This window comes from Crocuta crocuta, unplaced genomic scaffold (assembly GCF_008692635.1).
Source record: "Crocuta crocuta isolate KB4526 unplaced genomic scaffold, BGI_CrCroc_1.0 scaffold217, whole genome shotgun sequence".
NCBI classification, from domain to species: Eukaryota; Metazoa; Chordata; class Mammalia; order Carnivora; family Hyaenidae; genus Crocuta; species Crocuta crocuta.
In genome coordinates, this window is record NW_027532208.1 from 1,459,260 (window position 1) to 1,482,473 (window position 23,214).

Consider the following 23,214-nt stretch of genomic DNA (forward strand, 5'->3'; position numbering starts at 1 on the left):
GTAAGGGGCCCTGACTAAAGACCTAGTGAGTGCATGCCAGAGAGGTATGGGTCCTTGACACCAAGGGACCGACACCGAGGTCATGGCCAAATGCCATCCCCTCTGTCTGAGGCTGCCTTCATCTGATAATGACGCTCTTGTGTGCTTTGAGGGGCTGGGACTCCTGGAGGAGAGGGAGATTCAGCCAGGGGGAGGAGGCTTGGGGAGGAGAGGGGCACCATGTGAGGGGGGCCTTAGGGATTCTCTGAGAGTCTGGGGCTCTGCGAGGGGGAGGGGGTGCTCAGGAAAGAGGGAGGCTGTGGGAGGGGAAGGGGGCAGTTTCTAAGAATACAGCTCAGAAGGCTGGCCTCATCTGGCCCAGGCGCCCCTCCTGTTCCCTCACCTCGCCCATCTGCCTGCCATCCCTTCACTGCCCAGGTCTCCCAGCTCAGTGGGGTTTGTAGGTTGAAATAAGGTCCATGGGCTCTCCTCTTCCACCCCTACTTGACTCTGCCTCTGGAGATCTCATTTCCTCTGTCCACATCCACAGCTCATCAAACCTGGTTTCATTGCCAGCTGGAAGCCTCCTTTCCTTCTGCCTTCAGCTGCTTTCCATCCATTTATCCCTCTGGGCAGGGACCCTCCCCACCCCCACCTGGTCCCCAGCTGGAGATGAACACCAAGTCTCTGTGCTGCAGGGGCCCTGCCTGGCAGTCCCCCTGAGGACCCTGGATCCGGGCCCAGCCTTGGCCCTGCCTGCAGCCAGGGACTATCTCTTTCTGAGCCTCAGTGTCTTCCTGGACTCCCTAGCGATGCCGAGCCATGTCTTGGCCGCCTCTTGGGGAGCCCAGGAGGCCTGGATGGACAAAGGTGTGGTTTGGAAACGTTGCTGTATACAGGTTGTCTGTCCCAATGTGGCTCCAGGCCCCAGTGCACTGGGCACTTCCGATTGGTCAGCTCCCAGACAGTGCAAATCTGATGGGTGGGCCCTTCTCCCCACTTTGACTCCCTCCACAGCCAGCCCACACTAGTTTCAAAATCCTCAGGGTAGATGCAAAATGGAAACTCAGGACCGCAGACTTTCCTTGGAGCTGCACACATGGGAATGGCTTTGTTCTGTTCCTTTACCTCCAGCTCCACGTGTTAGGCCTGTCCTGTCTCCACTGAACTTTTGAGGGAAGTCCCTAAAAAGAGCCTTACTGACTGATCAACGCACAAGCCCTGACGAACTCCTACTCATCCTTCAAGGCCCATTCAAATCTCAGAATCTCTCCTCTGAGCTTCTGAAGCGCAGCTTATTGGTTGAATAAACCAATAAATGAAGCAAGGTCGCAAGCAAGGTGCGAGCCTTGCAAAGGCTCCACCCAGACTGGCTCAGAGTGTGGCCCCTCCCAGCCGGACTGCAGGGTTCCAGGCCCCGCCCCGCCCCGTCCCGCGGCCGGCTCACCCTTGCTCCTCCATCATCTCCTGCAGCTCCATGCACTTGAGCTCCACGCGCCGTTTGCGCTCGTGGTCCAGGATCTCGCGGTGCGCGCGCTTCACCAGGCCCGGCTCTGCGGCTCGCAGCTCCTCCTCGGCCCGCGGCCAGGTCCCCGAGGAGGCGCTGGGCTGCGGGAAGCCATTCGCGGCGTCTGGTGGGGACGGCATGCTGGCCGCCCCGTTGTTCACGGTGGAGGACATGGCGGCTGGCCCCAGAGCCGCTGGCCTCGGCCCTGCGAGACAGACACAGACACCAGGCGGGATGGTCACTTCTCGGCCACCTGCTAAGCTCCTCTCCGCGCGGGTTAATCCTGGAGATTTAAAGGCCCACTCATGGCTCTAATCCGCTTCTCCTTTGCCGCAGAGGGGGGCGGACGTCAGGTTAGCACCTTTGGGTCACACCTCAGGGCATGAGGGGGGATTGGACACCTAGCTTTCCTATCTGTAAAGTGGGTAGATGCAGGCTGGACTAGGTGGCCCTTAAAGCCCCTGTGCTTGGAATAGTCATCTCCAGGGACCTAGCAACTGCCTAGGGCAACCCTGTCTCCCTTGTACCAGTTCCCGGGCCTGATGGCTAGTCCCTGCTTGCAACTCCCCTGTGGTTGTAGGCAACCACGTTGGTCTCTGGGAAACTTTGTTAGGAGGTTGTTGTTTTTTAAGTTTGTTTGGTTATTTATTAAGTAATCTCTACACCCACCGTGGGGCTCGAACTCAGCCCTGAGACCAAGAGTTACATGCTCGTCACACCGAGCCAGCCAGGTGCCCCAGGTAAAATTTGTTAGTTTTATTTCTGTTTTTTCTTCAGCTTCAGTTTAACCCCCGTCTCCTCCCCCCAAACACGCATTGTCCTGCTGGCCCATGCGGTCACATGCGTTCCCAGCTCCCAGTCTGCTCCCAGGGCAGCCCTGCGGAGATGGGAAGATGGAGTCAATTGCTTTCCCACCACAGATGCAATTTTCAGTTATCTGGCCAACTTCTCAAAAGCCAGCCTTCCAGGGGTGGGGCCAGATCCAGACTGAAGCCCCACAGGTCTGTTCTCTCCTTTGTTCTGGAAACACTGCTTCCGAAGATACAACCAAAATGGCACTGACATTAGCTTTCCTGACAGCCACATCCTCCTGCAGGCTTAGGGTGATCTGGGCGATAGCATGGCTTGAAAGGTAAGGGGCTCTGGCTTCACACTAGGCTCTACTCAAAGTAGGTAGGCACACGCACACACCAAGGACCTATCTTGACGGAGGGGAGGCACCTCCTGAGCTATTTCCATTTCCTTTCTCCTAGGCTCCAGCTAGTTGCTAAGCAACAGGGAGGCCTCCTTTCCAGGGAGTGGGATGGGAGAGAGGGAAGGGGTGGAGGGAGGTGGGAAGAAGGGATTGGGCATGTCTGGACATCCTGGACGGGGCCTTTCTTGCAACACCACCTCCCAACACACACTCCCCTCACAGGCCTCAGAGTGATGGGGGTGGGGAGGTTCAGAGCCACAAAAACTGGAAGGCAGAGAAGGGGACAGGGTGACAGGCAGGGATGGTGGCGATGAGGACATAAGCTCATGTGTCCATTCCCCTAAATCCCAAGGCCCTGGGTTCTAGGCCAGGCTCCTCCACTCCTTGCTGTGTGACCCTGAGGATGTCACTGACCTTCTCTGAGCCTCTGGTCCCTACCTATGCCTGGCAACATCATCAAGATTCTTCAGGAGAGGAAGGCTTTTGGGGCTTACAGACCAAACCTGTTCTTCTAAGCTCTCTTTCTCCATCCCTAAACCCTGCCAGCTTCCTGCTTCTGTCCTAGCCCAGCCCTGTGCCCCAGCTCCCCTAGGGCCTCTCCTGGGGTCACCCACAAGCATCCCACACTCATCAAGGCCCACACAGAGCTCTGGGAGCCCTGTTCTCCACCTGCCTTTGCAAAAGTGCTTGGCCCATGGGTGACCCTTCTGGCTATTGGTCACCTGTGCCAGGGACACGTGTGGAACTTGGAGACCCCCGTTGCCCTGGCCCGTCGCAGCTCACCTCTCACCAAGTTTGGTCCCTTCTTGATATCACTTCCATTTATCCACTCGCTCCCCTCCTGTCGCCACCAAAACCCAAGCCCCTCCCTCTGATTCGCTGCTTCTGTGGCCTGCCCGCACCCACACCTGCCCCTCATCAGCAACCTGAGAGATCAGTCCAGGAGCAAATCAGATTGTATCATGCTCTGATTAACAGCTTCTAGTGGCTTCCGGTTGCTTAAAGTCGTGCCACGGCCTGCCTTCTGGTCTAGCTGTAACCACCCCACACACACCCTGTCACATGGATTCTGCATCTCCCTTGTGTCCGGGCTTTTCCATTCGGTGCTCCCTTTTCCCTGGGACACTCTTCTCCTGACTCCTTTGTGTCCCCAGAGTCACCACTCCTAGGCATCACCACCTTCTTGAAGGCTTTCCTTCCATCCCCTGGCTGGCGCTGCCCGGCCAGGGCTCTTGGCCCTCACTGTTGTCACTGTGGGCTCACGGGTCTGGCTCCCTCTGTGCTGGGGACAGTTTGGCTTTGACGGATGACAGCAATGTGCCTGAGTGAGCAGGTGGCACCTGCTGCACGTGGGTGGAACAAACAGAAGAGGTCACAACAGAGGTGGGACAGAGGACTCCCTGGAATAGTCCTTAATGCGGAGTGCAAGACCCCTTTGTGTTTTGCCTTCTGCTGTCTTGCAACTTCATCCCTTGCTTCACCTCCTCCTGCAACAACATCCAGCCCCTCGGCCTTGGTCATCCGTCCCCAGGCACGGGCTCACTCCTTTGTGTCCTTGCCCCTGTGCTTCCCATGTACTGGGATTCCATTTCCTCTCTTTTCCACCTAGGGGACTTGTGTTCACCCTTCAGTGCTCAGCCCAGATGTCATCTCCTCTGGGAAGCTGTCCCTGCTTCTGAAAAAGGGTGAGTCATTATCTCCTGGTGCTCTAGCTTCTGTCCTCACCTCTATAGATAACCAGAGTTCAACTTGTTCTTTGCATCTGACCCCCTTCTGAGCCCTTTGAGGGGATGGAGCCCTTCATTCTGGCTCCCCAGAGCCTACCCAGCCCCTGGCAATGGAAGAGACATGCTGAGGGGTTGGGGATAAAGTGCTTAGGCCCCGGGGGGAGCCAGATTCTGCATGATGCTGCTTTGCATGCTTTCCCTCCGACATGGGTGAGGTGCCCTAGCCTAGAAACTGGCTTGAGCTCCTTGAAGGCAGGGGAGGGGAAGCTGGTGGGAGCAGTGCTGAGCACACATCTCTGGACCCCGAGCTGCTCTATCCCCAGCATCAGGAGACTGGACTGTCGAGGCGATCTGTCAGACACATCTCTAAGAAGGAAAAGACAGAGGTGCATGGGCAGGGGGGCAGGGACGGGCTGGATTTTCACTAGACAGACAGTGGATTCTACCAACTTCACCTGGTGAGTTGGTCTACCAGGCAGCAATCAGAGGCAGGTGATTGGAGGATAAGCCCTGAACCCTGAGAGGAGGGACCAGGCCCCTAAGAGTCTGCACATGAAGCCCCATTTCTTTCCAAGTTGCAGTTGCTGGGCCAGCGAACCAGGGAATTACTGGAGACACAAGGTCTGAGCAGCATCCATCTGACATGATCTTTTATGGAATCCCTGGGAAATTGCATAAGGAGAGAGAGAGAGACTGCGGTTTATTGGAACTAGTATTCTGCACTGTTGTAATCGGTGGATAGATTGACCTATGCTCAAAGGGTACTGATTGTCACATTAGATGGAAGTATTTAGTGCAGGGCCACAAGGCTCTGTCCTCAACCATGTGTGATCCAGTATGTTCACCACTGACTGGATGGAACCTTGATAATCTGATGATCAGATTCTTCGAGGACAGCATCTGGGAAAGCTTCTAAATACAGTCAGTTTCTAGAAGGACTCAACAGGCTGGGAAGATGGGAGGAACTGAAGAAGGTGGGGCAGGACAGTGGGAAATCCCTCCCTCAGAAGCTGGATCCCGCATGCACTTTCTAAAATTGGAATGGGATAGACATAATTTAGAAGCAGCATATTTAGGAAGGATTTAGGGGCTTTTCAATGGTCACAGACCCAATGGGAGGCAGTATCACAGAGTGGCTGCCAACACTGCATGTCACTTAGGCCACATCAAAAACACAATGTCTAGAAGGGGGAGGTGATAATATATAGGTGGTCAGAATCCCTAGCTTGAAATACTTGAAGGATGGTAGAGGATTTAGGCCAAACCTGGCTGAATCTATGGGGAAGCTTGTTAAAATGAGATAGGGTTGCCACATTTGGCAAATAAAAATACAGGATGCACGGTAAAATTAAACTTGAAATCCATGAATTTCATATTTTGGGGCATACTTATACATAAAAAATCCATTGTTTATCTGAAATTCAAAACATTTTAAAGAGAGAATCTTTTTTTTAATGCTTATTTATTTTTGAGAGAGAGGTGGGGAGAGGGGCAGAGAAAGAGAGGAGAGAGATCTGAAGCAGGCTCCATGCTAACAGCAGAGAGCCTGATGCGGGGCTCGAACTCACAAACCATGAGATGACGACCTGAGCCGAAATCAGATGCTTAACTGACTGATCCACCCAGGCGCCCCTGAAATTCAAATTTAACTGGGTGTCTGGTATCTTATATGTCTAACCTGGGACCCACCCCAGACCTACTGAATCCAAGTGTCTGGGGGATTAGTGTTTGCCCCGTGATTCTGATACAGACTATCTCTGGACCAGCAGTTGGGGGCTAGTGTCCAGAACAGCAGTGCTAAATTTTATTAGGCATCAGAGTCACCCAGAGCGTTTGTTAAAACACAGCTTCAGAGTTTCTGATTCAGTAGGTCTGGGGTGGTGTCGGAGAATTTGCATTTCTAACAAGTTCTCAAGTGCCCTTGATGCTGTGAGTGAGTCGTTGATCACAGTGAGAAGAGGAAAGACCTAGCCAGTCTGGGCCGTTCCAGAAGAAAGCCAGGATTCCAGCAGGGAAGTCATCTAGAGCGGACTTCAGCTAAGTCCAAGATAGGATTTTTTTTTCCCCATGGCAATCAAATCTTTAAAAAGCGAAACAAAACAAAATGAAGCAGTTCATTTCATCCCAGGATAAGGGAGTTCCCTGTCGCAGGAATGTTCCCAACATAAGATAGACAGGATAGACATTATACTCACTCAACAAACACCTAAGAAAGTCTGGGCATTTGGAGACACATGTGACCTGTCCTGGCCATCCCATTGGTGTAGTGTGATCAAAGGATTTGAGGAGTTTCTGCAGCTCAACCTGGTTTGTCAGGGATGGCTTCCCAGGAGGGGTGAGGCGGGGCTGGAGAGAGGGACACCTGAGCCCATGAGGCCTGGACCTCGATTCAAGAAATAAATGGATAGGGGCGCCTGGGTGGTTCAGTCATTTAAGTGTCTGACTCTTAATTTAGGCTCAGGTCATGATCTTGTGGTTCGTGAGTTTCAGCCCCATGTAGGACTCTGCGCTGATAGTGCAGAGCCTGCTTGGGATTCTTTCTCGCTCTCTCTCTGCACCCCTCCTCAAAATAAATAAATAAACTTAAAAAGAAAGACAGACATGGATGGATTTGGTGGGACCATGACTGGCTGGATGCAGGACAGGGGAGGGGTCTTGAATGACAGTGGGTCTCTGGCCTGGGAGACTGGATGGATGGCGCAGGCCATTGACTGATGGGGAACATGGAGGGCAAATGGGGGGGTGCATCGAGAGTGAGGAGCTTGTGGGGGTCCAGCAGGCAGCTGTGGGTCTGAACCTTAACATGTAAGGTCCTTGGGGACATTTACATTGAGTCCTTCTAGAGGTGGAGTGACAAATGGGAAGTCTTTTCTCTACTGCTGATTGGCTTTGAGACCTTGAGGATGTCACTCTCCCTCTCTGGTCCTTTCTTACTCTAGAAATCTAGGTAATACTAACTCGGACATATACTGCCAAGCCTTCAGCGCATTCCCTTCCTGCTGATGTAGCCAGTGGTCAGAGCCATACCAGCCACCCCCAGAGCTCAGCCCCGAGGCTGTCCTCAGCACTAGGTCGGGTCCCAAGGGCCAGCCTGGATGCTGGGCCAGCCACACCCATGTGCACTTTAAGTCATGGAAGTCTAATTTAATGCCGGTTGATATGGGAGCCTCCCCTCTCTCACTGGCCAGGACGTGGCTCAAGGGCCAGGGCCCTGACGGAGTCCCTGGGCTTGCCTCCTTTCCTCAACCCGAGCCGGGCTCCCCTGAGCGGGCCTGTCTGGGAACAGGATGCAACACAGTCTGGCTGCTGGTACCTTCAAGTCCAGTTCTGCTGGTGGAGATTAATTGAAGGAGAAGCACCCCCGTCTGTGCTGTGGGGTCCAGTCTGCTGACAGGCCCAGAGGCCTCTCAGCTAATGAGATCATCACTCAGCCGGGGGCTCAGAGGGGTAGGAGCGACCTGGCCGGGCCTGGGAGAGGCAGCCGCGGACCACGTAGGTATCTGAGAGGGAGAGTGGGCCCTGCCCTGGGGAAGTCTGGTTTGATGGGGAGACAGGGCGGCTCTTTGGGAACTCAGGAGCTGAGTGTCATGTGACTAAAACCCTGTGCCTCAGTTTTCTTGCCTGTAGGATGGAACTAATAATAGCATCCTCCCCAGAGATTCCTTGTAGAGAACTAACCCCTGGGAAAGGCTATCACAGTGGGTGCCTAGCATGCAATGAATACTGGTGGCCGTTGACTGGTCTCTTTTTGGACATGGTGGGTGTGAGGAATCCCCGGATCTCTAGGTGAAGATGTCTAGGAAGCCTCAGGTCAGGGGTCCGGCACTTGGGAGGCCATGACCTGGGCCTGATTTGGGGGCTGTCATTATGTGAGGAAGACTGAAACTGCAGAGTGAAGCAGGGAGTTGCTTATAGAGGGAGGGGAGGGCAGAGGCTGGCCAGGGCAGGGGGTGGGCACCATTCCGGGGGGCTTGCTGGACTGACCTCGGCCACTTCCCCTTCCCTCCCTACTGGCTACTTCTCCCCCTCCCCGTCTTCTCAGCCCCCAGCACTGGGCACCCCGAGGCAGGCCCCCAGGGGCCCCCTTTGCTCCTGGGGTTCAGAAGCCTATCTGACCCAGAGAGCAGCACTCTTCCCCTGGGGGCTCATTTCCCCGCCCCTACCTGCCAGAGACCCACCTCCCCAGTGACATTGCCAGGACTCAGGGCCACCACCCCCTCAAGGTACAGACCACAGCTTCAAGCAAGCTCTGGATCCCTGGTCACACACAATTTAACCACCATCTTGCCACTAAAGTCCTTCTGCTGTCTCCCATTGGCCCAAGACGGGGGAGAGGGGGCAGACAAGGAGCACTGAAATCAGAGTCAGAAGACTTGAGCCTGAATTCCAGCTCCATCACTTGTGTCTGGGTGACCAAGGGAAGCCATTGAACCTCCCCAAGCCTCAAGTTTTCTCATCTATAAACTGGAGACAATACTCTTTACTTGATAGCGTGGTAGGATCGTTAATTCTTTCAGTGACATGCTTGTTATGAAGACAGATCCTGATTACCATGCTGCGGGAGCCAAAAAAGGGACCAGAGAGGGCCTGTCTTTGCTGGTGGTGCTCAGAGAAGGCTTCACAAAGTCAAGGGTGTTTGAACTGGCCCCCTGAAGGGTGAGTCTTGTCCATGTAAGGAAGGGGGCATGCCGGCAGGGCACAGCACAGGCTGAGGGCAAAGGCATGGCAGGGTCCAGGGACCTGGGACTGGGAGGGCCAGGGTGGAGTGGCATGCATGATGGGGTGCAGGCAGGGTCTCTGAACACAGGGGGAGCCCTTGCAGAGATGCAGCCCGGTGGATGGAGGGGGGGTGAGGAGGTGACATGCCTCCTGAGTTTCCTGGAGGAAAAAAATTCTTGGTGGCTCTCAGAAATGTGACGGACCTTACAAACACACAGGAAACCAGGTTCGTAGGTTGCGAAGCTGGGTCTGGGTGTTTGTAGAAGGGAGTGTGCAACAGTAACTGTTTGTCAAGGTGTTTTATCAAGCTGGAAACGAAAGACCCTCTCCATTGTGCCCAAGGAATCCAGGTGTGCCTCTAGCCTTCTCCCACTCTTGGCACCCATGGCATCCACATGCCCCCGGAGCAGTAGCGGGAAGTTCCTCTACTGTTAACCCCTCCCTTCCCTGTGGGGAACGGTCTCCAAACCTCCAGCCCACAAGCATGAGCATGGGGAGAGGGGGAAAGATAATCAAGTAATGGGTGCAGTAAACTGGAACATCTCCTGTGCTCTCTGGGCAAAAGGGTGGGGTGGGGGGCTAAGGGCCACGGGACCAGGGAATAGCCCCCTCAGCTCTAAGTTTGGGTCACTCATTCATGTCACAGCTATTCAGGGAGTGGCCACTCTAGGGCCCCCCAGAGGATAAGAGATGCAGGAGAAGATGCACCGATGCCTATAATATAGCAAGATAAGTACTGGGATGGGAGATGTGGCAGAGACATCAACATAGCTGGGGTATGTGGAGAGGGGCATAGCTTGGAGGTCTTCCTGGAGGCAAGATCTTGAAGCATTAAGTAGGAACTGGTGGGACAAAGAGGGGAAGGAAGGATGTCCTGGGCGGAAAGTGGGTGTGGGTGTGGGAAGAAGGCTTGGAGAGGAAAGAGGGAAGAGCATAGGCTTGTGCATGGCTGAGCACAGAAGGCCAGGGGGCTGGAGAGTGGGAACCAAGGAGCTGGGAATCATACCCTGCAGGCAATAGGGAGCCAGTGAAGGCTGTTGAGCTGGGGAGGTCATGGTCAGATTTGTATTTTGGAAAGATCTCTCTTGCTGCCCAGTGCCCTCGCTTTTGGTGGTCCCTGCCCTTTGGAGAGAAAGGTCTGACCCTAAGGGACAGCCCAGTGCACATTAGCCAGGTGCAGATCAGCAAGTGGCCTAAGAGCCAGCCCGTGTTCAAGTCACTTACTATGTTTCCTAAAACGACTTAACCTCTGTGCTCAGTTTCCTCATTTGTAAAATGGGATTCCTAGAAATACCAACCCCCCTCCCCTGCTTAGGGGTGACGTAATTCACCTTTAAATTAAGGGTACATAGTAAGTTCTAGGGGTGCCTGAGTGGCTCAGTCAGCTAACCGTGCAACTTTGGCTAAGGTCATGATCTTGCTGTCCATGAGTTCAAGCCCTGTATCTGGCTCTGAGCAGACAGCTCAGAGCCTGGAGCCTGCTTCAGATTCTGTGTCTCCCTCTCTCTGCCCCTCCCCTGCTCATGCTCTGTCTCTCTCTGTGTGGGTCTCTCAAAAATAAACATTGGTGGCTCAGTCTGTTAAGCGTCTGACTTCGGCTCAGGTCATGATCTCACGGTTCGTGGGTTCGTGGGTTCGAGCCCCACGTCGGGCTCTGTGCTAACAGCCAGCTCAGAGCCTGGAGCCTGCTTTGGATTCTGTGTCTCCCTCTCTCTCTGACCCTCCACTGCTCATGCTGTCTCTCTCTCTCAGAAATAAATAAATATTAAAAAAAATTTTTTAATACCTTAATTAAAAAATAAATAAATAAACATTAAAACATTTTTTAAGAAAGGGTACACAATAAGTTCTATGTATAAGTGTTAACTGCTAGCGTTACCCATAAATAATGCCAACCAGTCTAACCCACGACAGGCATGAGTTAACCAGTATATATAGATCAGTCTAAATCAGAACGGGAGCAGGTAGATAAGGACCATTCCAAATCAGCACCAACTCGTAAAGCAGGGCCAACAAGGCAGCTTTTCACAGATATCCACCCACTGAGACCAGTACCCGCTGCAGCAGGAGGCCTGGGAGGGAGTACTCAGCCAGACCGGCAGCGAGAGGGTTAGCCGAGTGAGCTTCCTCCCTGCCTTCTTGGAGCCTCTCTTGGGAGGTGCTGGCTCTGCTGTTTGTTACCCAACCCTCCAGAAGACGCTGCAGGGGGAGGGAGAATCGCTGAAAGCCTTCCTTTCAATTATTCAGTAGCCAAAGCTTCCTGCTGCCCCCGTTGGAGCCAGAGGCAGGCTCTGTCCAGAGCCCCCCGGGCTGGGTCTGGCTGGGTTGGGGGTGGGGAGGGCTGGTTCTAGGAGGGGCAGGCAGCCTGGCCCATAGGCTGGGTTGCAGCGCTCGCTCACTTGTGGTCCCACCCCGGTTCCCTCCCCCCCTCCAGCTGTGCACTGGGCCCCCAGCAGGGCTCTGAGCTGTCCCCTCCTTGCAGTCTGGGCCTGCCATGGAATGGATGCAGTGGGGCTGTCCGAGTCCCTAGACCCAGGATGGGGTGTCCAGGGCAGGCAAGGGAGGGCGGGCAAGCCTTCTGTCTACAGGACAAAGCCCAGGCAGCTTAGCTGGCCCCTGGGTCCTGAACCACCAGTCCAGGCGCCCTGTGTCTCAGACAGGCAGCCCTCTGGTCCACCTAAGAACACACTGGCCTATGCTGCTCCCTCTGCCCCAAATGCCCTTCCCCTTCCATTTCTTCCTATGAGACTCTGTTCAAGCATCACCTTCTCTAGGAAGTCTTCCATGACCTCCACAGGGGATGCTCCTCTGCTGTGCCCTCAGAGCCCTACCCACTGGCTACTGTTCTCCACGGTCACTTCCTCCTTCATCCTGCCATGACTGCTCCCTGGCCTAGCGAGGCCAGTGACTCCAAGGGTAACATCCATCTTTGTGTCCCTCGTGCCCAGCACAGAGCTTGGCACAAAGCAACCAAGCGGTGAACCTTTATTAAACCATCTGTGAACCTTTGCTGAAAGTCAGCCTGTGTTTACACCGACGGGGAGCTCACTACTGGTTTTGTTTTTGTTTTTGTGTTTTTGTTACCACTGCCAGAGACCTTAGCAGGAAAAGTCCCTGGTTACTGCTTTCAGTGCACCCAGACTTTGCATGTGCTGACATTTTCACACAGAGCACACTGTCATATACTTTGTAAACCGTGGCGTTTAGCTTGTCTTGAATGGAGAAAAAGGACTTGCCTGGGACCCAGGCTCCTGCCTGTCAGCCCAGAACCTCTGTCTCAGCTCCTGTTGGCTCTGATTTGGGTTCCCAGAGCAGAGGATTTTGGTGACAGGTCCCTGGAGACAGGAAGGCCTCAGCTTTCTGCTCCCTACAGAGGAGCCCACAGTACAGGTAATTCAGCCCAGGTAAGATCGGTACAGACCAGTGTCACCCAGGCCAGGCCAGGGAGAGCCTGAAGCTGGAGTTCAGACTGGATACGTCAACCATGGACAGCAGGGGAACCCACAGATCAGTGCAGATCAGCGTTATAGACCAGTGGACCAGAGCAGGCCATGCAGCACTGGTCACTGAAAATAACGCAGACCAGTTCAATCCGGAAGGTGGGCCTGTGTAGACCAGTGATGAGACCACACAAACAAGTAGTTCCTTTGTCTCCCTTCCCCGCACTCTAGTGGAACAAAGGAATGCATCCCACTCAGCCCACTCTGCTGCTCTTCCAGGCCCTCACTGGCCTTTGGGAGCTGCAGCCTTCTGGCAGGGAGCAGACCACGTCCCTGTGGCTGCCTGAGCTAGAATGGAGAGCTGCGTGTGGTTCGGGCAGAGGGAGCCTGAGAAAGAAGCTTTGCATGGCTGAGCTGTCACTGGTGGCATGGGCTGCCAGGGAGGTGATCTCTGTGTCCTTGGGAGGGTCCAAGCCAGATGGCCTTGGTGAGGCATCCGAGGGAGAGATATCTACCTGCCAGGACTCCTTACTCTCTGAGGACCCTCCCTATCTGGCCTCTGGGGCTGAACGTGGAGTGAACTCAGAGGAGCCTGTGAGCTGATGTCAGCTTCCATCATGCCTGTCGCCCCCTTCTCCCCTCAAGGATCAGATCCTTCAGGCCCAGGAGCTGGGCCCACAGAAAGGCAGAATGGGCTAGAAGCCATGTGACCAGATCTCTTTTCCTTTTTGAACCTCAGTTTCCCCATCTGGACTAAGTGTCAGGAGCCTGGATACTACTGGGGCCAGGGTAGGGCTGGGCTCTGAGTCTCTGGCAGTCCAAGACTTAGAAGAATCAAAGTTGGTGGCAATGTACTGCCCCAGGAGTTATCAGCTGGAGGGGTGTGTGCAGGACAGATAGACAAGCCCCTTCCACCCACTGGGGAGGGTGACAGGAGAAGCCAGGGCAGCTGCCTCCATTGCCCACACAATCTCATTATGGAAAATTCCCTCTATTGACTCAGCTCTAATCAAGCAGGCTGCCCTGGGCATCCCCCCGCCCCCCCCAGGTTTCTGCTGGGCCGGGTGAGATCAAAGAGAGAGCTGGGCTGGGGGCTGGAGCCTCGCCTGCCATTCCCATCGCCTGCCATTCCCATCGATCCGCCCCAGGGGCCCGTTGCTAGGCAACAGCCTCCAGTCTCTCCTGGTCCTTCCTCCCCCAGGGGCTGCAGGATCGGGTGGGGGGGAGAGACCCCACATTTATTCTCCAGGTCTTCTTTTACCAAGCTAGAGATCTCTGTCACCAAGGCCCTCCTCTTACCCAGGAAGCCACCCCCCTCATCCCGGCCTCTTGACCCTCCTGCAAAATGGACCCCTTTTCTCCCCCCTCCCCACATTTGCATTCACCTCCAGAATACTGGAAATTCACACCTCCTGTGCTCCACATACACACTCTCTCAGGAAGACAGGCCAGGGATTCTTGAGAGGAGAAGGGACCCGCAGGGGGTCAGCGAAAAAGTCAAGGCTACCAACTTCCAGCCCAGCGCTGCACTAGATGTGGGAGCCATTTAATCTTAAGAGAACGGCTCCGAAGACAAATTCACACTCCCAGCTTTGAGTGGGTTGGCTTTTTTTTCTTTTTCCAAAACGTAGGATGCATTTCATAGTAGTTTTTTTCTTTCTTGTTTCAAGTGCTATAATTTAAAACTGTAAGTTGTGTTTTAAAACAGGCCCAAAAATGTACTGTGGGCTTTGGGGGCTGTAATTGACTAAATAATGCAAATCTGATCATTTTATCGCATTTAATATTGTGCGTATTTTATCCACCCTATCCTGCTCATCTGTTCCTTTTTTTCCCTTTAACTGAATATATGCATGCCATCCTGCGGTTGTTATGTGGTGACCTACTTATATTGTGACTTATTTAGGATTTTAAGGTCTCTCCCCCTTCCGAAGTCTTTAGAGCCCTTAGGGATGGAAAGTATCTCCTTTTTCCCTCTGGTCCCTCATCAGACCTTGTTTTAAATGCGACTAAGGGACAGCAAGAGGGATGCGCTTCCTAAAGTATAAAGGGCAGATTCAGGAGTTCAGGGGCTCAGCCCTGAGAGCCACAGTCCCGGTGCCACTGGTCTTGCCACTGTCTGCCACCTGCTCCCCCAGCTCTGCAGCACTGTGACTGCTCCTCGCTGCCTCCCCTGCTCGGCCCCAGTCCCACGTGTCAACTCTGAGAGGCACAGCTTTCCAGGGTCCTTGACAAATGGTAGCCAATTAATGTCAATTAATCTGATTAGCCTAAATAGTTAATTAAGCAGTTAATTAACAACATCATTGACAATAACCTATGGCTCCTGAGGGATTGTGGGTGGGAGGCAGGCATGGTGGGGGGCTCTCCTTGCTCCAGGAAGGGGTGAGTCCCTTAAGGTCATGGTGGGTGGAGGTGGCTCATACAGCTGTAGCCTCTCCAAGTCTCCACCTTGCTCTGCCATCAGCCCCAGAATCTTCATCAGGGATGAATCCCACCCCAGTGACATGCCCTCCCCTGCTCCCTGGCCAGGTTTGAGAGGGTCTGTCTTGTGCGGGAGAGGCCATACCTCAGCACAGCAGAGGAGGGAGAGAGGCCTATTGTCTGGAAAACTGTTCCACCCCAAAATCCCAGAGAGGAGCCCCTGTCTCTGCTGCTACCACCCCTGCTCCAGACGGGGCACCTCGCGGCTTCAGCCCCTGTCGGGGCCACGGACCTCTCCAAGCTGCATAGCAGCCCTGGAAGGGAATCGTCATCCTTAAGCCCATCCTACAGATGAGGAAACTGAACACCTCCCATATGCCAGACCCTGTGTTTGCACTGGGGGGCCCCCGACAGTGAGTAACGCAGGGTCCCTGACCTCAAAGAGTTCCTGCAGTATCATCGAATGGTGCAGCCTCTTTGTTCCTACCATGTCTTAGCTGGGTGATATTAGTAACCTTATTAACCTCTCTGTGTCTCAGTATCCCCTGCTGTGACCCGGCTACTTCCGAGGATGTTTTGAGGACTGAGTGGGAAACGCCGAGTAGGTGTTCGCAGTGACTAAATGACCTGCCAGGACCGAGTATAAAAGGGGACAAGAAGAAAGTAGCATAGGACATGTGGAGGCACCTGGAGGGAGGAGAGCTTAGAACAAGGTATTGTCCAGAAGACATGTGAGCAGAGGCTGAAATTCAAAGAGGTGGAAGAAGAAGGAGGAAGGGCATCCAGGCAAAGGCAACAGCATATGGAAAGCTATAAGGCGCCGATTTTGAATGCTAGCACGGATGTCACGTGGGAGCTTTAAGAAACTACAGCCCCCCTGGCCCCACATGCAGATGCTGAACCCATCATTTTGGGTGGGTCCCAGGAATCTGTTTTTCACAGGCTGTTCTGGAAATCCTGAGGCAGGTACTCTCTGCGCATAGAGACCATGGCTGCAGTGGTTCTGATCGTCCTGGGTTGGGAGGAGCTGAGCTACGGTAGGAGAGGCCCCCGGCCATGTGACCTGTGTCCTGAAAACACACCGCAGGCCCCCAGTTCTCTCCATCTGTCCAAATCCCGCTTGCCCTTCGGGGGTGACCTTCCTGATACAGCTCTGACCATTTGCTTACCTGCTGGAAACATCCTGTGGTTTCTCTGCTGCCCACAGGAGAAAGGCTAGGCTCCCCGCACTGGCACTATGGCCCTTCGTGAGGCCTCCCTCCCCAGCCTGGGCCCAGACCCCGACTCTCCAGCCACACTATTCCCCAAGTGCCTGGTATTCTTCCCTCCATATCTCCACACATGCTGTTCCCTCTGCCAAAAATGCCTTCCCCTCTCCCCCTCCCCCTGGCAAACCTGGACTCCTCTTAGCAAGTCCATCTGCGAAGCTGGCCCCAGAGTCCACTGGGCAAGCAACCTCCCCCACCGCCAGTGCCACAGCTGTCCTTGGAATGTTCCCCCTTAACCCATATTCTGTCTCAAAACATTCACCAGTTTAGGGGTCTTGTTCCCCACCAGGCCGGGGAATGCTCCTCCCTTTCTCCGGTACCTAGCACAGAATTTGGGAATGACAATGATAATTGAGCTTTAAAGTTCAGAGGAGCTACTGAGCAAGTTTGATGAATGAATGAGTGATTGAATGAATGAATGAATGAATGATCGATCATCTCTGCTTTCTGATACATGAGGAGCAGGGGGACAGAGGGAGGGAGAATTTGGAGGCAAAAAAGAGATGTTCTGGGGACACTAATGGATGGCTCACGAAGACCAATAAGCATATGTCAGACAGGGAGGGTGGACAGGGCTGCCTGGAGGCAGGGCCTGCTGGGTGTCCTAGCTTCCTTCCCATCCCAAAAGTCCCGTCTGGCACCCTCTTGGGAGAAGGGGCGGCTCTGCTCCTCTGCCAGGCCCGAAGCCCGCTCCCCCAGCCTGGGCTTCTGTGTCTGATCCTGAGGGCTGTGCCAGCAGCTGGGCCTGGGCATGGGGGCAGGCTGCCCACCCCGTTCTGGCCCTGCCCCCGGCCCATACGTCTTTCTTTCTCCCTGAGTGAGTCTAGCCTGGAACATGTGCACGTACACATACGCATCAAATCTCCCAGAGGAGCGTCTCCGGTACCTGATCCCCTTGCAGTCACCTCTCCCCAGCCCCCAGCCTGTTTGTCCTTGGTCTCTTTCTTTCCATCCTTCCCTCTACCCCTATGCAGCCAGAGTGGGCTTCCTACAGGGCAGATATGACCATTTCATGAGGATGCTGCAAAGCCTCCCATGACTTCCATTGCTTTCCAAATAAATCCCCAGCTCTTACAGTGGTTCTTAAGGTATTTCACGACCTGGCTGGGCCTGTCACTCCCTGCTGCGCTGCCCTCTGCCCTCTATTCCCAGGCATGCCCTGTGAGCTATGGCTGCATTAGATTATTCATTATCCTCTTAGTTCACCAGGACTTTTCATACCTTTGTGCCCACGCTGTTCTCTGGAGTGTCATGCCCCTGTCTGCTCTGTCTGGCACCTTCCTTGCCATTCTTGAAGGCCTAACATAAATGCCCCCCTCCCAGAAGCCTCCTCTGGCTGCCCACATCACCGTGGTCATCTTAGCCTTGGCAGAACCTCAGCGGGTGGTCAATGTCAGTTCCCTCGTGCCTGCCTTTCCCCACTAGTCAGGGAGTTCCTCAAGGTCATGGTTGGTGTCCGGAGCACCTGTGTCCTCCGTGCTCAGACTGGGCCCAGAACATAGGGGGCACTCAGTAGATCTTGACTGTGTGATCTTACACTCAGATGATGGCCATTGAGCGCACTCGGTTTAATCCTTGAGCGAGTCATTTCTCATAGCATACCTGGGGGCGGGTAGCGTTATGCCCATTTTATAGGGAGGGAAATGGATGTGGTCGTGGAGGTTGGGACCCAAATGAGATCAGAGTCCAGGAGACTGTCAGTCACCTAAGCTTTCTTCTGAGGTCTTTTTGGGTTAGGTTCTCACCTTTCCTGGGGGATGCATGACCCTCACGTGCTCATCTTTTCCCCTCAGCAGCTCTGGGCTTCCCTACCTCGGTCCCCGGCTGATTGTCACAGGGCCCAAAGCCATCCTCACCAAGGGAAACCCACAGCCAGCAGACCCCAAAGGTGTGCCCCACCTAAGAGGGAAGGGCGGTGGGGGGGGGTGGAGATTCTCCCCACAGGTCTCCCGGGCTCCTTGGGAAGCAGTTCCTCCCACGTCCAGCCTTCAAACGGCCATCAAAAGGCAGCTTTTTGAAGAATCTTTAAAGACATCAGAGAATTCTTGAAATAAGAGTGAAAAATGGGATGCTGGTTTCCCTCAACGGTGTGTTCCCAGTTTTTAAACTCTATGTATCTATGAACACATGGACAAAATCCTGGAAGAAATGCCCTGCCCCCGCCCTTGCCCCCTTCTGATGCTCACAGTGGCTGTCTCTGGGTGGTGGGACTACAGATGATTTCCATTTTCTCCTTGGCTTCTCTACTCCTCAGGTCTTGCACAAGGAAGGTGTGCCATTTTTAGAATCACAAGAATGCAATGCAACTTGCTTTTAGCTACCTGTCTCCATCCTGGGGAGTTTTAGGGAGATGGTAGTAGGGATGGAGCTCAGTATGGGAGGGGTCTCGGAGCCATAGGCCACACTCAAAGCTAGGAATAAAATAGAGAGGCCAAGGGCTCCCCAGCTCAGTAAGCTGCCGGCATCCCAAGGCCTGCCTCACCGGGCCTGGACCGCCTTATAGGCCTCAAAGACCCCGGCAAGATGCTAAGGGAGCTATGCACCACCCGCCAGCTCCAGCTGGCACAGAAGCCTCTGCGGTGGGCCAGAGGCCAGGCGGGGGGTGGCAGGAGGCTGAGGCCAGGCTGAGTGCCCAGGAGGCGGTGCTGCAGGTGGATGGGCTGATGGCTTTGGCTGGGGGCAGGGGTGTCCCTGGGGGTCGGGGGCTGCTCTGAAGCCAAAGCACACATGGCCACTGTGGCCTTTCTCCTAGGGTCAAGGGTCAACTTGGGCAGCCTGGACCTGGTCACTTGCCAAGGCCCCCTGCGCCCCCCATTCTGGATGACATGGAGTCAACAGGGCTTGGCCTCTGGGGATGGAGCTGTCACCCTCCTGTGCTCATGACCCAGAAGAAGGAGAAGGGGCAGAACCTGGAGGTGTCAGCTGGCACTAAAGCTGCAGTGAAAAACCTAGGCTGGGCCAGGCTGGGGTCTGTCACTATTGGTGTCTGTCACTATTGGTGATGAGCATGTCATAAGCTCCTCTGCTCCTCTGGGCCTCCTACCTTCTAACCTCTCTCTCCGCCTCCCCCACCCTCATAGAACAGCCCCCCTTCCTCTCTGAACCCACGCTCACTGAGTGTCCTCTCTGATCCTTCCACCTCTCTGAGCCCCCACCTTCCCACTCGGCCCAGGTGGGAGCTGGAATTGAGAAAGAACTTTTCCCTTTCTTGCCTGGCTTTCCCTCCCCACTCAGACTGGACCAGCCACCAGGCAGACTCACTCCCTCTACAGGGCCCTGCGTCCTCTCTTTAGAGCATCAGCTGCAAAATTCCTCCCTCTCCCCACGACGCCATGAATAAACCTCAACCACCGCACTCCTGCTGCTTCTGTGGATTCGGGGCCTGTGCATGTGTGTCCTGGGAGCCTCCTGGAGTCTGGGGCGAGCAACTCTGGGAGGTGTGTGGAGGGCATCTTCAGTGTCCCTGTGGGTCACCTCAAATCCTGGGCCAGGAAGGCTAAATCCTGGCTCAGCCAAAGAATTTGGGGTCTCCTGGTAAGCCACTGGGCCTCTCCAAGCCTCATCCCCCCGCCTTTAGTTAAGACCCCAAGTTTGTAGATGGGAGGGACAGGTGAATTTTAAATCTCAGCTCCAACTAATAACTCAAACATTGAAACACTTGGAGGTGACTCCTGTCTCTGCCAGTAGAACCACAGGCTTCCCGACACACAGATTTATAGAGCAGAGAGATCTTAAAATCGTCGTGCTGGCAGGGCTTTAGGGGGGTCATTCAGTCAAACCCCATCATTTTATAGCTGAGGACACAGAGGCCCAGAGACAGGCAGGGACCTGCTCAAGGTCACACAAGCAGCCAGGGTCGGAGAAGGGCCCAGAAAGAAGGTCCTTGGACTCTTGTCCCAGGGCCCTTCAGATACCTCTACCACATGCCTCCTCCCATCTCCTGCCGGCCCACAATGCCCTGGTTGACCCTCACCCAGGAGAGCCTAGAGAATTGAGGACAGGATGATGTTGTGGAAGCCACACTGGGCCCCTGCGGCAGTGGGTGTGGGCTGCACCAAGACCTTGCTCTGTGACCTTGGAAAGTCACATCACTTCCAGGCCCGGTTTTGCTCCTCTTTGAAAGGGATCAAAAATACCTCTGATACCAGGCTACACGAGGATGAAGCGAGATAACGTATATGAAGTGACAGGTCCATGGCAGGGGCTCAGAGTGTGTGAAGGAGTCAAGGGATTCCCTTGTTCCCTCAGCAGAACCCCTGATGGCTGCTGGGACAGGAGGAGCCTTGATTCTGCCCCAGGGCAGCAAGAAGTGGGCAGAGGAAGAGTAAAGTCAGTAGGGGAGGCTGACCCCAGCAGTGCTGGTAGTGGCTTGTGACCATGGCCCCATGTCAGGGGGTGGGGGCTAACTGCTCAGAAAGGAACAGGCAGTCACTGGCTTGCTGAGGTCAGCAAGAGGCTGGCAGGCAGAGGAGGTGAGAAGTGGATACGGCAGTGAGCAGATGGGCCTGCCAGACCCAGACTCCCCCTCTGGCAGGCATGACAGTGGCAGGGGTGGGTTGTGGTGGGGGCACTCAGCTGGCCAGTTCAAAGCACATTTCACCTCCAAATATCCCAGTGACCTTGGGAGAGTCAGCTCTTGTCACTGCACTGCACACCCTCACTCATATGCCTCAGGCTCCCCACCTGGAAAGCTGGCATCATGAATCAAGAAACTGGCATTTAAGTGGGCCTTGATATCAAGGGGCTAGGACAGGTCATCAGCTGCACGTCTGCCCCAGGGAAGACAGCTTGGGTGCTTCGTGACCTTGGGAAAGTTACTCAGGTCTCATTTCTCAGCTGTGAAATAGAGACAATGATGGCTTCCTTGGAAAGTTCTTGTGAGGATTAACTGAATCAACAGTAGCACTGTGTCTAGCATGGAGCCTGGTGCAAGGCCCTCAGCCAATGTCCCCCTCCTCTGGGAAGAGAAAGATGTGCTTCAGACAATGCTGAGAACTTTCCCACCTTTATCCAGCTCCTCCTTAAGAAATTCTTACTTGCAATCAGGGCACCTGCATGGCTCAGTACGTAAAGAAATTATTACTTGCATTCAACTGATAAACAGTCTCCCATCATTTTACAGCCCCAAAGTAATTTCCCAGTCCTTATCTGGATTATTTCTTGGAATAGCCAAATAGATGCTGTTAACATGACACCTGTTTTACAGATTGGGAAACAGGCTCAGAAAGGTTAAGTGGCTTACCTGAAGTCATGCAGCTTAGATTTGGACCCATGTCTCTCAGACTTCAGAGTCCATGACACCCTACCCACCTACCCCCACCTCTTAAAATCCAATCAAGTCTTTCTTCACCCTTCAAGAATTCCTCCTCCACCCCTCACAGGAGAGTGGGATGGGGCATAAAGTTAAGGAACCAAAAAGCTGGTAATGTGTGGGAGCAATTTCCTAGCCAGCTTGGTCCTATTTCTGGCTGGGGGAGAATTTGGTATGTGCTGGGGCCATGACCTTAAGATGCACAGAGAAACTCTCCAGCTCCTGCCTTGCTCTCCACCTAAGTTCCTGCCGTTTCTCTTGACGCAGGACAAAACGCCAGCCCAGGCCCTCTGATGCCAGTAGTGGGCAAATGAGTGTAGTCTTAGGGTAGTGAGAAGTCATGGCTGGGACAGACCACAGACATTGGAGTACCAGGCCAGACCTGGGTGCCCTTCTTTCTCTCCCTGCCAAACCCATCCCCACAATGGACCTGCTGCCAGGAGCAAGAACTGCAGGAGGCTTTAACACTGCCCAGGCAGGAGCCCGGCGGGGGGGGGGGGGGGGGGGAGGCAAGGCAGAAGGCAGAGGCTGCGTCTCTTCCCTCATCTCTCCTTTTTACCAGGAATTTGCTCTGAGCTTGGACCCACTCAGAGCTCCAGAAACTCTCCCTGGGCATTCAGGGAGGTTGCAGAGAACCCCCCTAAACTCCTAGTGGCTATTTTCTCTTCTGTGTCCTCCATCCTCTTCCCAGTGTGAGAGTAAATGCCATTCTGTGTGAGACCCAGTTCTCGTTGCCAGCTCCTGCCTCCCTCGGGGCATTTGGGCAGCTGGGAAAGGGGCCAGGCTGTCCCCTGTACTGCCACCCCCTGCTGGACAGAAGCCCAGCATTCAGGTGGGGGCTTGCTCCCTCCACCCCTCCCAGTGACCAGCCTCTCCACAGGGTCCATGTATTGATCTCTCCCTTCCCTAGAGAGCAGGTCCTTCTCCTCAGTTGGGGGAGAGCAACTGGACTGCAGCTGAGGGCCTCCTTAACATCCTCATGGGCCAGGCCATGGCCATTTATACCCAGGGGAGTCCTGCCCATGACCCCGCAGGGTTCCCACTTTCTCCATTCCTCTCAGTGAAATGAACAATGTTCCTCATCTCTGTTCCCCAGGTGCCTCGCACCCTCGATCAAACACTCTTACAGCCCCCCAACCTACCCTCTGCTCGGGGGCCTGCCGACCCCGAGTCCCTGTCCAACTGTGGAGGCCCGAGGTTCAACCCAGCCCCAGCCCCTCTGGGAAATGCCCCCGCCCCACTAGGGGCTCTCACCTCCCCGCTGGCCGCCGCGCTCCGCCGGCTGCTGAAGCCAGGCCCTCCGGCCCCGCTAGTCCCAGCTTCCTCCTCCGCTCGGCTCGGCAGGGCAGCTCCGCGGCCCCCACGGCCCCCCGCGCCCTCCGTCTCCCCGCGGGCGCCGCCGCCGCCGATTGCTGAAATGCTGGACAGCGCACCACCATGGAGGCGGCCTCCCTGCCCGCCTGCCGGCCAGAGCGGTCCGGCCTCCACAGCGCCCTCCGCAGGCCCGGAGGGCCCCCCACAGCGGAGGCCAGGGACTGGGCGTCCGACAGGGGCTCTCCTCCACCGCAGCTACATCAGGTCTACTCCTTGCGGGTGGGAGCTCGCCAGTCCCCGAAATCTCCCGGGGCCAGGAAGGTTATTAAT

At 54.8% G+C, this 23,214-nt stretch overlaps 1 protein-coding gene across 1 annotated transcript in view; it reads right to left on the minus strand.

Annotated features, from left to right (window-relative positions):
• Window positions 1-22,894, minus strand: part of SRRM3 (serine/arginine repetitive matrix 3) — a 55,005-nt gene extending 32,111 nt beyond the window's left edge. The window contains exons 1-2 of the mRNA XM_077777862.1: window positions 22,825-22,894; window positions 1,427-1,691 (exon numbers count right to left, since the gene is read on the minus strand). Of these exons, the coding sequence (XP_077633988.1) occupies window positions 1,427-1,659 (233 nt within the window). The 5' untranslated portion in view covers window positions 1,660-1,691; window positions 22,825-22,894. The remainder of the gene's footprint in view (window positions 1-1,426; window positions 1,692-22,824) is intronic.
• Window positions 22,895-23,214: the final 320 nt, after the last annotated feature.